This window comes from Malaclemys terrapin, chromosome 6, assembly GCF_027887155.1.
Source record: "Malaclemys terrapin pileata isolate rMalTer1 chromosome 6, rMalTer1.hap1, whole genome shotgun sequence".
NCBI lineage: Eukaryota > Metazoa > Chordata > Testudines > Emydidae > Malaclemys > Malaclemys terrapin.
This window is the reverse complement of record NC_071510.1, coordinates 84110464-84126432: the sequence shown is the minus strand read 5'-3', so window position 1 is coordinate 84126432 and position 15969 is coordinate 84110464. Positions and strand designations below refer to the sequence as shown.

At 40.1% G+C, this 15969-nt stretch overlaps 1 protein-coding gene across 1 annotated transcript in view; it reads left to right on the top strand.

Moving 5' to 3' along the window:
• Positions 1 to 15058, top strand: part of FAM151B (family with sequence similarity 151 member B) — an 83630-nt gene extending 68572 nt beyond the window's left edge. Inside the window, exon 7 of the mRNA XM_054031602.1 lies at positions 14982 to 15058. Within this exon, the coding sequence (XP_053887577.1) occupies positions 14982 to 15031 (50 nt within the window). The 3' untranslated portion in view covers positions 15032 to 15058. The remainder of the gene's footprint in view (positions 1 to 14981) is intronic.
• The last annotated feature ends 911 nt before the right edge of the window (positions 15059 to 15969 follow it).

Below are 15969 nucleotides of genomic sequence, written 5' to 3'. Positions count from 1 at the left end.
GAAGCTAATGATCTAACCAGCGGACCAAATTCGGTGATGAATCCTGGTCATGGATCACCTGAAGCACGTTGCACGTATGCTAAGAAGATGCTTACATAGTGACTTTCCTCAGCCACTGTTTTGAAACGTACCAACAAGTATCTGATACAATTTCTGTTATGAATGTTTGAAAAGACAGAGCTAGTTAACTAGACAGTCTAAATAAAATGAATTTAATAACTTTGTGGAAAATTTTCTTTCAAACAAAATTGTACAAATTACTAGAATATTGGATTCAGCATGTTTAGGTTGTTTTTTAAAATTAGGATGATTGATATTAATTGCTACCTATACTGCATCAGATGACACACAACTGCTGGATGCTGTGTGTTTTTTTTTTTTTTTTTTACAAAAAAATGAATGAGTTTGGTAGCACAAGAAACAAGATTTGCAAGTGTTTGGAGACTTCTTTAAAAAACAAACTGTTTTTCCGGAAATCCACATTAGTGGACATCATCTTTCCAGCGTAATACAAAATAGTTTCATTAGGAACTACTATTTAGAAAACATACATTTCAATGCAATGCAATGTTGTTGTAGTCTTATTGGTCCCAGTATATTAGAGAGACAAGGTAGGTGAGGTAATATCATTTATTGGACCAACCCCTGTTGGTGAAAGACTTTTGAGTTTACACAGAGCTCTTTTTCAGATCTAAGAAAGGTGCTCAGTGTGTCACAGCAAAATACAAGATAGAACACCTTGTTTAGCACAAGGAGTTAATACAAGTTGGAAGAGACCATTCAAGGTGAAGTGGGCAGTTAACACCCCTGCAGTTGTAGGACAGAAGGAGTGTTACTGGGTTACAGATTGTTGTAATAAGCCATAAATCCAGAGTGTCTCGGAAAGTTGTGAATTTAATTCCCAGGCTCGTCTTTTGAAGGTGTTCTGCAGGTTTCCTTTGAGGATGAGAACTGAGAGGTCAGATATGGAATGATTGTTTTGTGAAAAGTGTTCATCCATGGATGATATAGTGTTTTTGCCTTTTAATATTTTTCTGCATTAATTCATTTGAGATTGTTGTTATTCTCTTGTTTCACCCACATAGTCGTTATTGGAGCATTTAGTTCACTGGATGAGGTGTACCACATGTTGTGATAGGCACGTGGTACATACCCATAGATCTGGAAAAGTATGTTGTGTGGGTATTGGCCATTATTGTAGTGGAGATCTGTCCACAGGTTTTGCATATGTTGCACCCTGTTCTGGCAGGGTCCAGTGCCACTTTGACCTGGTGGGCCCTGGTCTGTGGGAGCGTTCTTCCGATGATGAAATTGATGGATTGTTTGAAGGCCAGAAGAGGGGGTTGGGAAAGATTTCTTTCAGGATATGATCCCCTTCAAGTATGGGTTTTGATTGTTTAATAATATCCCATTTGGGTTTTAATGTGGTAGGTGACAACCAGTGGTATGTTGTCAGAGTTTTTGTTTGTTTGTTTGTTTGTTTTTCCTGTATTGAAGCACGTTCTTTGGGAGTATTTGGGTGGCCCACTTTGGGATACGATCTACTTTTCTGATGAAGTATCCTTGTTTAGTGAAGGAGGTTTTAAGTGTGTTAAATCAGGTGTGTATCCTGGATTTGTCCTTGGGCATATTGTGTGGTGTCTAAAGGCCTGGATATAGATAAGATTTTTTTGTGTTTGGGGTGGTTATTGTATCTTTGAAGATAAGTGTGGTGATCTGTGGGTTTCTTGTATATAATTGTCTGTATGATTCCATTGTTGAAGCTGATGTTGATGTCCAGAAAGTTAATGCTGTATCGAAATTGACATGTTGAGGATATTTTCATTCTCTTGACAGACTTCTTTATAGACTTTCATCACAGCTTCAGCATCCACCACTCATTCATCAAACTCTCTCTAGAACACTCACAGACCAGCACTACCGTGATATAAATATCAGTTTTGCTAACAAACTCATGCAAAACTCCCATTGTCTTGAACCACAAGAAATCAGCTCACAATCAGGGTGTTTCATCAGTCTACAATTCTGATTAAAAATTACATATTTTAATTTGCCCATAATTATGGTTTCCCTTTGCTTTGTTCTTAGTAATGGTACTTTTTTGTCACTGCACTTCCAAAGAAAATATGGGAGCATAGGCTTGACCAGGACCAGCAAAAACAGTTTTAAAGGTGTTAAACACTGTTCACATTAAATTCTATTCCTGTTTAAATAGCATTTAATTAAAGCATGTTAGCTAATATGTTTTTCTAAAAGACCTTTTTTCCTAGTCTGGGCAAGACCTTTGAGTTGGTACTAAATCAATGCTATAGCATTTTGATGGTGCAGGAGGGGATGAGCAATGTGCTCAATGGAGAGGACATCTTTATGATAAGATGTAAAACTGAGGTCCTGATTCCATGTGCCCATTCAAAACCACGTGGTACATTACATAAATATTGAAATATTAGCCAAAGTATCCTTATCAAATCACAGTTCGGGTAAAATACAGTCTATCTAAATTTGCCTAGCAATTTCAATTCAATACAGTTTTTCTCCTGATTTAATTGTTAAACATCTACCACATTTGTCCTCCTCATCTATGGATGGAGTTACACTTTGGGGGATAAACCTCAATATTGATGCAAAAATAGTTATTAATATTATAATTCTTATAATGTTCTTCTTTGAGTGGTGTCTGCGTATTCCTATTCTTACGATGCACCAGGTGCAAGCAACTTAGATTGTGGATTTAGCTAGGAGTGCCAATTAGAATACTCTCACAGCCCTATCCCCTCTTCCCTATTTGTTCCTGAACATTCTAGGGCAGGGGTGGGCAAACTTTTTGGCCCGAGGGCCACATCAGCGTTGCAAAACTATATGGAGGACCAGGTAGGGAAGGCTGTGCCTCCCCAAATAGCCTGCCCCCTGCTCCCTATCCGCCCCCTTCCACTTCCTGCCCGTGACTGCCCCCCTCAGAATCTTGACCCATCCAGCCCCCCATGCTCCTTGTCCCCTGACCGTCCCTTCCAGTTCTGGCCATTCAATTATTGTTAGAGCTCAAGTGCACCAATCAAATCCAATGCCTCCTCCATGCTTAGATCTGAGAATTATTGACCCTAGGAAGAGGAAAGTATCTTCAACTTAAACTATTTCTATGGAAAAATTTAGAGAAGTGGAGGAACAATTTTCACCTATTTTACATGCATCTAAGACACCATTAGATTCCCTAGCTAGATATTTCTCCCTGGTTCCAGGACCATTATCATCTCCCATTGGTTTCTTCTTGGATCTGAGATCAGCAATTGGAAGGGGAATCAGATCCAGGCTAATCTCAGTTCCAGCATTCCTTGAGAATGAAACTTTTGGGCTCTCAACTGATTCTTGAGAATCCTTACTATAACAATTATGAACCATATCTGTGCTTGGGCTATTGAGTTGAATGGAGAATACCACCCTGGTATAGGTTACCTTACTGGTAGACCCAACCTTTTTAATAAAGATCCACAACAATTGCAAGCCAACTGATGACATATGCAGCCTCCAGTGCCACTGGAACTGGTTCCTTTAGCTTTGCAGATCATGGATCTGATGGTATTAATCAGATAAGTTGTACAATCTCCTGCAATTCACCAAAAATCATTTTCAGATGCTAAAGAGCAAGTAACCATTCAGGAATTTACCAAATTAGATCCTGAAATGGACATATATACATCACCAGATGAGACTATGGGGATATCTTCAGCCCCTTCTCCTTTGGAAGATACTGTAGCTTCCCAAGAGTTAGTGCAGAGAATGGCTGCTACTTTGACATCTTGGGTGCTTAATCTTTGGGTAAAATATCATTACCACTCTTAGAGGGTTTCTTGCAACATGCAAGGTCCGTCTAGGCAAATCCTTCAGTCCAGCCTGTACCCAAAAAGGGGACAAACTGTTACCTTTTACCTCAAGAAAGATTTTTGTATTTTCATACATACCCATTACTTAATACTCTAGTAGTAGAAACTACTATACAAAGATCCAGGAGTGGAGAGGTGCATTCCACACAGTCAGATAAAGACTGTGAAAGAACAGATGTCTTGAGAAGGAAGGTGTTTTCTTTTACTCTCGGCCTATGAATGATGAATTAGTGGTGATGGCTCACTGCCAGTTTTATCTTTAGGACAAAATGTCAAATTTTACTGAACTGTTGCCAGAGGAACAGAGAAAGCTGGTCAATGCCATCATTTTGAAAAGACAACAAGTAGCAAAAGATTTTTTACATGCTGCAGTTTACTTCTTAGACACTGCTGCCAGAACTGCTGCTCATAGAGACAGCTGATGCGATGCAAATATGCTTGGCTCAGATCATCCAGACCTAAAGCAAAGGTAGAATATCTTTTGATATAGGAGGTTTATTCATCTCTAAGAAAGATGAAATTTTAAAGTGTGAATGAGATACAATCCTCCTCTTTCTTCCACATTTAATGTACAAAGAAGGCAGTCTTCTCCTCAACACCGGCATTATCAGTCTCCTCAACCATACCGTTACAGGAGAAGAAATACTAAATCAAGAACTATGAGTAGGCAAATTTCCTTGAACATAAAACCTCATATTGAAATGTAGATTGAGGACTGCAAACCCGTCTTCTCATAGCCTCACTCTTTTTCCTTCAGAGACAGACCGAGCCAATATTTCCACAATGGTCATCCATAACATTACACAAATGAATAATAAAAATGATCCTCGGTGGATATTCAACTCAAATTGAGAATCTCCCTCTCTCTGATCCCATACCCCCATTCCGGGACTTTCTCGTGAGAACCTGTTAAGTTTAGAGGTGCTGGGTCTCCTGAAAATAGGAGCTATAGAATAGTTTCTGTGTAAATTCAGGGTCAGAGGATTTTATTCCAGGTATTTCCTGATACTAGACCTAAGAGAACTCCAATATGAGACCGAAGAAGACTCAACAAGTTTGTCAGGAAATTCCACTTTTGAATGTTAACTGTCACCTCTGTTGCTTCTACTTTTTCCCAGAAAGACTGATGTGCAGCCCTCAACCCATAAGACACAGATTTTCATATTGCCATAAGACAGTCATATCGCAAACACCTGTGTTTTTTTTTTAAACACAGGGTCCTTCTGTTCAGACATCTACTGCCCCCAGTGTATTTACAAAATGCCTTTTAACAGTAGCTAGGCACCTACCAAGGCTGGAAATTTACATCTTTCCCTATCTAGGTGATTGGTTAATAAAGAGTCATCGAGGCTATAAATGTACTTATGTACAACATAAGTGTATTCTCTTCAAGAATCTAGAATTTGCATTCTCTTTGACAATCTAGAATTTATAATAAATCAGAAGAAATCACTACTTCATCCTTTTCAGAGAATTGCCTTCCTGGATGCCATCTTGGACTCGTGAGTAAGCAAGTGTTTCTACCACAGGACAGATTACAAAACATAAAATCATCCATACAAACCCTGCACAAAGTATTCTCTCAGAGGATTATCTTCTACACCAAGATGATTGGCATGTTAGCTGCAACAACATACGTTTCCCCATACACACTTCTAAAAATGAGAACATTGCAACATTGGCTATCAACTAATTACAAACAAGGTGTAGACAGTCTGACATGAAAAATTACCATTCCCAAAAGTATCCTGCTGCCTCTAAACTTGTCGACAGTTCCATAAAATGTACTCAGAGAAGTTCTCTTCAATCACCTTCTATCATTCACAACAATGACAGATGCTGCCAACACAGGTTGGGATGCCCACTGAGGCAGTCTCACAGCTCAAGGTCAACAAAAATTGTAACATGTATCAGGTAGAATTAAGAGAGGGCATTGGGCATGATACAGGTGATCACAGACTACAATGTTTTACATAAACAAGCAAAGCAGTGCTCATCATTCCCAACTATGCAGGAGAGCAGTAAAAGTATGGGAATTGTGCAGTACACAGAAGCTTAACTCTGTAGTGATGCATCTGGTGGGGCAACAGAATGGTCTGACAAACCAACTGAATAGACAAAAGGTGGATGATCACAAATGGTCATTCAAAGACACAGCGATACATGAAGTCTTCTCTTATTGGGGTCAACCCCAGACACAACCAGACTGGGATTGGATATTTTGCTTGAGGTCATGAAAATATGATCGATCCATCTCTGATGCCTTTCTCCATCCTTGGAACCACATTCTCCTATGTGCGTTTCCTCCAATCTCCTTATTACAGAGAGTAATAGACAAGAAACAATATTCTTTATTTCATTTATCTATTAAGACAGTTTTTCTTATTCTCCTTGCAGATGTAATAGCAATAAGTGAGTTACAGGCACTTCCATTCACAGTGCTTCATAAAAATAAAGTAGTTTTACATTCTCATCCAAAATTTCTTCCAGAAGTGTTTACAGATTTCCATATCACTCAGTCCATAAACGTACCATTTTATCCCCCATACCTCATATACATAAGTGGGAGACAGATTAACATACTCTAGACATAAAAAGAACTTTAGCCTATTACCTTGATAGGACTAAATATTTTAGACATCGGAACTATTTGTGACTTATGCATGTAATACTAAAGGGCAGGTAATATCACCACAATCATTAGCTAGATGGGTTTGATCAAGTATATTACTCATTAGTCCTGCAGTCCAGAACAGATGCTCAATTTGATAGACCAGTATTGCAATAATTTTTTAATTAACACTTCTCATCCCACCTTCCTGTATAGCACTGCATACTGGGCATCTGCAGAGGTCACTTGAAGAAGAAACAGAGGTCACTTATCTGTCATTGGAGTTCTTCAAGATGTACCTTTACATAGTCACACATCTTGATCATCTTCCCTTCTTCCTCGGAGTCTTAATTTTGATTCATTTAGAGGAAGCAGTAGGAAGAAACTGAGGCTGCAATTGTGCCCCTTTTATAGCCACTCTCTTAGACTGTTCAGGAGCACATTGGAGATAGGAGAGGCGTGTGAGCACTCCAATGAGCACTCTTAACTAAGTTCCACCATCTGAGCTACCTATGACTGGTGGAATGTTAATGTGCAGAGGCCACTCGAAGAACTCCAGTTACTACAAGTGAAAAACCTTTATTTATTACAAACTTGCCTGCATTTACTGAATTTTAAGAGATACAATTATTCCCATTACTATGATGCTTGGAGAAAACAGATTACATGCTTATGTTTTAGTTGCTGATTTAATTATATGAAATGTTCAAGCTTAGAAATTTCTGTGAGATCTTTGCTTTCTGTCAACCCATGATAAGCACCAAGTCTCAAAAAAGAGATACTATTCTGGTATAGAGAATATCCTTATCTTAAAAAAATAAAGTTTGTAAAATATTCATTTTAAAAGAAAGACCTAGTTGTGTAAAATAATGTAAGGCTCTATTCCAGAGGCATAATGCTTGGGATGTGTTATCACAGCAATAAATTAAGTCATAAAAATGGCCTTTTTTACCCCCTTTCCCTTTTGCAAAGAAAACCATTAGTTTAAACCCACACAAAGAACTCCTGAAATATGCTTGTTGAAACTGACTTGTTTTATAAACACTCTGTCTTAATTCTTTGAACTTTAAGGAGAATATTTAGGATTGAGAAATGTTTTACAGAAGACATTCAAAAATCCCATGATTCCGCTCTCTCTGTCCCAAGCTGCTTCTCTCTGGGTGGGCTAGTCCCATTTTTGAATTGCTGTCAGCCAACATGGTCACAACAATACACCACACAGCTATACTGGTAACTTAGAACATACTGAGGCTGCTTGGACTGTATTTTGGCTTCAGTTTTGGACTTTGCCTGCCACAGCACCAAACAGATGATGATCTGGCTGCAACAGTAGCTCTTCCAGCTGCAGAAGAAGGAAGATGAGAAAGACACTGAGCTACTACAAGAGCCGTTCCTGGAGCAGCTTCACATGGCGCATCACCATTTATTTCTATGCTCAGGAAGCCAGTGTTGATTGGTGGAAAAGGATCGTTCTGCAGCCATGGGATGACCAGCAGTGGTAAGAGAATTTAAAGATGGCAAAGGTGACCTTTTTTGAGATCTGTTTTTAGCTCGTCCTAGGCTGCAGTGTCAATGTATCAACATGCAGTGCCCATACTCATCAAGAACCAGGTCGCCACTGCCATCTAGTAGCTGGCCACCCCTTATTGTTACTGGTCCATAGCCAACCAATTTGGAGTAGGGAGATTGACTGTTGGAGCCACTATCATGTTTCATTTTTTGAACTTTTAGATGGAGCCAGCAAGGAAGCAAGTGGGTGGAGAGAAAGATCTTTTTGACCCTCCATCCAGACTCAGGAAGCAACAATGGGCTCTGGCTGCTGCAATTAGCAGGTTGGAGTACAAACAATATGGATGTACCTGCTTTGCTTGCTTCTACCCTACCCCTTCGTGATTCCAGTCACCAGGAGCATATCCACTTTTGCAATCCTGACTCTAAGCAAATCGCTTAACTGGACCTGGAAACTTTTTATATCCATGTATTGACATGGTTCAACAGAGAAGTGTGATTTTTGTTTTCTGTCTGAGGCACTCTCCCTCCTAGTACCTTTTCCAATCTTTTCCCCACCCTCCTTTTTAATCTCCCTCTCTTTTGTTTCAACCCCATCTAACTTCCTAGATTCGGGGTTTATAGTAAATCTGGAAATATTCAATTCATTTGTCCTAAAGGTACACTTATAGACTCATAGTCATTAAGATCAGAAGGGACCATTGTGATAATCTAATATGACCTGCAAATTGCAGGCCATAGAACCTCACCCATTCCTGAAATAGTCTCCTAACTTCTGGGTGAGTTACTGAAGTCCTCAAATTATGGTTTAAAGACTTTAAGTTACAGAGAGAATTCACCATTTACACTAGTTTAAACCTTTTAAATTCCCCAAATGTAAAGAAATCTGATCTACTAAAACCCTATCCAAGAATAATGATTATTATTGGTTATGATTCACTAATTTACTGAGAATGTGTTGTTATGAGACTGTCAGATGTTTTCTCAATGCTCGTTCAGGTTCTTTTCTTTAGTTTTTATTTTTGTTAAATGAACTGAAATAAATGTTATGCTGCTTGAGATGGGTTGTCTACCCCACACAAGGCTTGAAAGGGTGAAGATGGGCAGGGAGGCCAATTAGCTCCCCAGGCTGCACCTGGAGGAGGAGCCAGGGAGTAGGGGTAGATTAAATGATGCTCAGTTGGACAGGACCAGGAGGGGCCTGTACAAAGCCCAGGAGTTGGGGGCTGCAGGGAAGGAGTCTGCAGTGGTGGGAAAAGGGAGCTATGTTTGTGGGGGCTGGAGAGATGAGAAACACTCATTTAGGCAACACTCTTTTAGGCAATTCAGTGACCAGTTGGTGGATTGGCACCAGTCACTGAGATCTCCCTGACAGTTTAGGAAGGCAGCAAGCCGGTCCCTTGTATAGAAAAGTTTGAAAAACACTAGCCTAAAGTTACTCCCTGGGAGGAGGGAGTGAAAAGACTGGCAAACCCAGAGGAGTGGGGAGGGCCAGGAGGTATGGAAGCAGCTCAGGGAAAGGCAGCAAGTTGCAGGGAACGGACCTTGGCCACTGTGTAGAGGGTCTCTGATCTGGAACCTGGAGTAGATGGTGGGCCTGGGTTCCCCTGGCTGCCACTGTAGGAATGGCACTGTGAGGCAGTGAAGCGGAAGACTGCCTGAGACTGCTTGAAACACTTCCCTCCGGAATAGAGAACCACAATAGTGACCTGGCCGGAGGGCTGAGTCTTGAAGAAGACCTTACAGTTCCTGGAGAGAGTAAGGGGCTGCAGAGGAGAAACTGGTGGAGTGTAACTGCTGGAAGGGGTGTTGGCATGGCCGAGCTGATCTGCAGAATCACCAGGAGGCAGTATGTCCAGTGGTGAGTAAAGCAACCCCATCACACTGATTTACATTGCTGATGTAACTATTGGGCAATGACATTCACACTATAATCCAGCATGGACAAGGCTCTAGGAGGCAAAGTTGAGGCAGAACTGTTCTGCTAATGAACCCTTATCTGTAAATGATCTATTTGTGTTGGAATAAGAATATTTAAACAATTTGTGTAATTTAGAATCATAGAATATCAGGGTTGGAAGGGATCTCAGGAGGTCATCTAGTCCAACCCCCTGCTCAAAGCAAGACCAACCCCCAACTAAATCATCCCAGCCAGGGTTTTGTCAAGCCTGACCTTAAAAACTTCTAAGGAAGGAGATTCCACCACCTCCCTAGGTAACCCATTCCAGTGCTTCACCACCCTCCTAGTGAAAAAGTTTTTCCTAATATCCAACCTAAACCTCCCCAACTGCAACTTGAGACCATTGCCCCTTGTTCTGTCATCTGGTACCACTGAGAACAGTCTAGATCCATCCTCTTTGAAACCCCCTTTCAGGTAGTTGAAAGCAGCTATCAAATCCCCCCTCATTCTTCTCTTCTGCAGACTAAACAATCCCAGTTCCCTCAGCCTCTCCTCATAAGTCATGTGCTCCAGCCCCCCAATCATTTTTGTTGCCCTCCGCTGGACTCTTTCCAATTTTTCCACATCCTCCATGTAGTGTGGGGCCCAAAACTGGACACGGTACTCCAGATGAGGCCTCACCAATGCCGAATAGAGGGGAATGATCACGTCCCTCGATCTGCTGGCAATGCTTCTACGTATACAGCCCAAAATGCTGTTAGCCTTCTTGGCAACAAGGGCATACTGTTGACTCATATCCAGTTTCTCATCCACTGTAACCCCTAGGTCCTTTTCTGCAGAACTGTTGCCTAGCCACATGGTCCCTAGTCTGTAGCAGTGCATGGGATTCTTCCATCTGAAGTGCAGGACTCTGCACTTGTCCTTGTTGAATCTCATCAGATTTCTCTTGGGTCAATCCTCTAATTTGTCTAGCTCCCTCTGTATCCTATCCCTACCCTCCAGCATATCTACCACTTCTCCCAGTTTAGTGTCATCTGCAAACTTGCTGAGGGTGCAATCCATGCCATCCTCCAGATCATTAATGAAGATATTGAAAAAAAACGGCCCCAGGACTGACCCTTGGGGCACTCCGCTTGATACCGGCTACCAACTAGACATGGAGCCATTGATCACTACCCGTTGAGCCCGATGATCTAGCCAGCTTTCTATCCACCTTATAGTACATTCATCCAGCCCATGCTTCTTTAACTTGCTGGCAAGAATACTGTGGGAGACCGTATCTCAAGCTTTGCTAAAGTCAAGGAATAACACGTCCAGTGCTTTTCCCTCATCCACAGAGCCAGTTAACTTATATATCCATTGTAGACTTGTTCTTAAGATTAGCTGCCAGCCTTCTTCTCCCTTCCACCCTCTTTTACTTTTGTTGTGAATAGTGCAGAAACCATGCCTTTCCTTGATACAAGACTATTTCTGCTTCGTGAAATTAAAGGGAAACCAGTTGTACCCCATTTGAGTGTATTGGGGGTGGGGGAGACCACTTCTTTGCGTGACGAGACCACTTCCTTGTAAACCTCCTAGACTTAGGTCTTGTTTCAGTTTGGATAAGAGTTATATATGTTTGTGATCCTTGGTCAGTTTTCTTCACTTCATTTCTTTTTCTCCGTTTTTCTGTTTCCCCCATTATACCAATCTTTTTCCTTTCCTGGTCTGCCTCATCCTCTCCCTTTTCCCTCCCTCTCATGTCCCCAGAGCAGTGAGGAGGAACCCAAACACACTTTTCTGAAATTTGGAACTAACAGTGGTCCAAGCAATGACACTATTCAGGCACCTGATAAAGAGATATTTGACCTAAAAACTCTTTCTAGCTAATATTATAAATTGTGTTCCCTGGAACATCAAAGAGGTGAATCACCGACTAAAAAGAAAGAATGATTACTCATCTGAAAACATTGAAAGCAGATATCTTCCTACAGGAAACCCACCTTAATGACTTTCAGGCAGAGAAATTTAGGAGGGATGGATGGGTGTTTAACAATTTCTTCTCTGCAGCCAAAAGTGTAGAAATATTATTTAACAAAAGACTACACATTCTAGATGTAAATAAAGATGAGGAAGGTAGATTTTCGCTGGTGAAGGCTGAGATCTCACTCTACGTATATCTTAATTAATCTATATGGACTAACTTAAAATGATCCAAGTTTTTTTTAAATGAGTTTTTTTCTAAATTAATTACGATCCCACTAGAATAAATCATCATACCAGGAGTTTTTAATGAGGCATTGGACTCTTTTTTTTTAGACAAGTTAGGCTGGCCCCACTGTACACAGTCACATCTATTATAAAACATTATGTGGAAGAATTGCGGTTAAAAGATGTATGGCAGTTGCAGAAACTACCCTGAAGGATTTTACTCCCCTCTCCCCCCACCTGCATATTTACAAATAGATTTCTTTCCGATTTTTATTAATCTGGTAGACTCCATGCTTAATAATGCAAACAAGTTTATCATGATCTCTGATCATGCCAATGATACTACAGTTTTCCCCTCCTGATACTTATTGGACTTGTAAAAGATGGAGACTGAACTCCTCTTTTATGAAAAATAAATACTTTCAGAACTGTCACAGAAGAAATTTGTTTTTTCTTCTAAACAAATGACATACCAGAAAGATCCTGATCCACCCTATGGGATACACTAATAGCTTTTATTAGGGGCAGGATCATTTCCTACTCAGCGGGTAGGAAGAGGGCTAGGTAGGCTTAGCTCCTGGAATTGATCAAACAACTCAAAGCTATGGATTTAGAATGTGCAAACTACCCTTCTCAAGAAAAATCTTTAAAAAAATAAAATCTTTGGGATGAAGTAAATAGGCTGACTTCAGCACATGCTGAATTTGCTTTTCTTAGATTCAAACCACCATACTGGGAGTCAGGGGACAGAGTGGGGGAAATTCTCACATACAGATTAAAAATGAGATCAAAGATCCCAATAGTATTACTCAAATCAGAACAAGGGCAGGTTCTTACTAATCAATGATCAATTTTTGAAATTTTATCTTGCTCTTTAGAATAATGATTCACCACTTGACTCTAAAGAACTGAGTAATGTTGTTAAAACTCTTAATCTCCCACAAATCTCAGAAGAGCAGCAAGCCAGGGTGGCCTCTCCTTTGCAATCAGAGGACATAATCAAGGTCACGAAGGAAATGAGTCTGGGCAAGACCCACAGCCCTGATAGCCTATCGATAGAATTCTATCAAAGTTTCAAAGAAATTCTGACCCCTTAGCCATTATACATTTACAAAGATGCCTTAAAGAAAGATATGTTACCTCCTGCTCTGAGGGAAGTCAAGTCCTAATTAGTATACTATTAAAATTGGGTAAGGATGTGCAAAAGTGTAACAGCTATAGACCCAGCTCCTTAATCAATACAGATATAAAAATACTTTCCAAAAATATTTGTTAAGAGTCTTGAAAACATAATGAGTGATGTACTTCCCAGTCAAGTGGGATTTAATTTAAAAAGGCTTAGTTCAGATAACACACATCAATTGATTAGAGTTATGGCATTCCATCAACATTCTAGAAATTCCCATGCAAGCATTTCATTCAATGCAGAGAAAGCCTTTGACAAGAGTGAACTCACAATATCTGTTACTTACACTGGATAAATTTGGGTTGAGGAAATCCTTTATTTCACAGATAAAGCTGTTATATTCCAAACCCAACACTCATACCCACACAAATAGCAAAATATCTTCTTCCTACCCTGTTTTGATCTGTTTTGGGGAACTAGAGAGGGATGCCCCTTCTCCTCTCTCCTGTTCAGTCTAGCATTAGAACCATTTGCAGCACTGAGTATGGAACTTTAAGGGATCAAATCAGGGACTCAGGAAACAAAAATCCTTAACTATGCAGATGACATCATCCTACTTCTCTAACCACTTCCTTTCCTTGCCCTTTCTAACCCCTTCCTCTGAATTTTGCTTCTATTCTTATGTTAATATTTTTAACTAGTTGGACTTTTGTAAACTTTCTTCATTTGTAAATTGTGTAATGCAAATATTATATATAACCATATTATATGTAATTAAATGTTTCAACTATAGCTAAGGTTAGGTAGTAAATAGTTAATATATTATGAGACGTTTATGTATAGTTTTTCTGTGTGTGTGTGTGTGTGTATATATGTAATAAAAAGTTGATAGGAAAAAAGTAAAATCCTCCTGACACTCTGGGTTTTTTTCACTTTCCTCTGCAGCATGGGTCACTAGAGTAAATGGTGGATTCTCTGCAACTTGAAGTCATTAAATCATGATTTCAGGAAGCTAACTCAGCCAGAGGTTATGGGTGTATGCAGGAGGTCAGACTAGATGATCATGATGGTCCCTTGAGGCCTTAAAGTCTGAGTTTATGAGCTGTTTGCTCTGTATCCATCCCTGGTTAGCATCTGTTAGCATCCTGGTTGTGGCCCCTCGTATTCATTTGCTTAGCAGTGTCCACAAAAAGATCTTTATTCTAGTGGCTGGCTGTATGCGCTTGCTGCACTGACGCTTCTCCCTAGATAGCAATGAGATCTAGGGTTGCATCACAGCTCCAAACAGCTGCTTGAGGCATGTCAGAAGACTTCTGGAGTGATATTGCAGCAATGTGATAGGAGCAAATGGACAAATTATGCCCCCCTGCCAATTTTTAAACAGGGTAGGGAACATCTGGTCAACTTGACCTCAGAACAGTGGAAGGCACGCAGGTAAACAAAGTCAATAACAGACGTCCGCAAAGCAGTATGATACAGCAGCTGGAGGACTGCCAAAGTAATATGTAGTAGCATTGTATGCGCATGAACAATACACTGGACTAACTCAATTTGCATCAAACATAACACACTTTGAAAGAGGATTCCAGAGTTTGTAATAAATGCAGTCATTGCACTCTAATAAATTGCATTGTATCTCTGCAGGTATTTTCATACTGAACTTGTTATTGTTGATTAAACTCCCCATATGGACAAAGCTTGTGATATATTGAGAGGGGACTTACTACTGACTTGAGAAATAATATATCTTGGTCTTCTCTTACCTAGAGCATCCCTACCAAAGGAGGACCCACTATCAAAGGTTTAATCTCTCTTGAAAGCTTTCCACACAGAAGAGATTGTAACCGGTATAACCATGTTTATTTTTATTTTTTCATTTCCCTTTTTAAATAATAAAGTAGTCAAAGTAATAGTGATTACTTTGCTTGTCTTTAATTGTGGTGTCCCATAAGGCATGGAAAGAACCACACGAAACTAAAATAGTGGGAGTCTCTGAATTGACACAGGATAATTATTAAGATTTGGCCTACCATTTCTTACTTCTGTAGGGTATCCATTTTTAGTAATTTTTGTAATAATTTTGGGGACAAAATTACTTGGTCCTCAACAACTGAAAACACCGCTTTTTACTTCACCTTATGCTGTATATTGCCTTATTTATACCTATATTATAATATATTATATGGTTATTTTGAAGCTTAATGGTTAAAGCACTTTGAGATCCTTGTCTCGGTATGTCTTTGGAACAGATCTTTCTGGAGTGGATATATTATGTTGCTTTAGGGTACAGATTCTGTTAGCACAGTCATTGTAGTTCTCAACCCAAACTGTGTTAAGGTGAATCTATTCCATTATTTTTCTTGTCCTATTATTGTCCTTGCCTTTTATCCTATCACGTTACCTCTGTCTTATGATACCAAGTGATACAGTGGCAGCACTGAGATGGTTGGAAGAGAGAAAGAATGATGCCATTCCCTACAAGCCAATTAAAAAGCTTTCACAAGTTTCCAGATAGTCTTGCCCTGTCCTCCCAGCCAAGCCCAGCACAGAGCTGCTGTGCAGTACAAGCTCCATGCAAAAAGGCAAAGGTGCTCCTTTGCACTGTCAGATGAATGTGTCCTATTATGCAGAAGAAAAAGCTGAGGAATATACATGGGCAGAACCTGGTGAAAACCCACTGACTCCCTGAACCGTAGTCTAATATCCTGTAATGCCCAGTAGCTGAGGTGGGCTGGGGATAGTCCAGAGCAGTAGT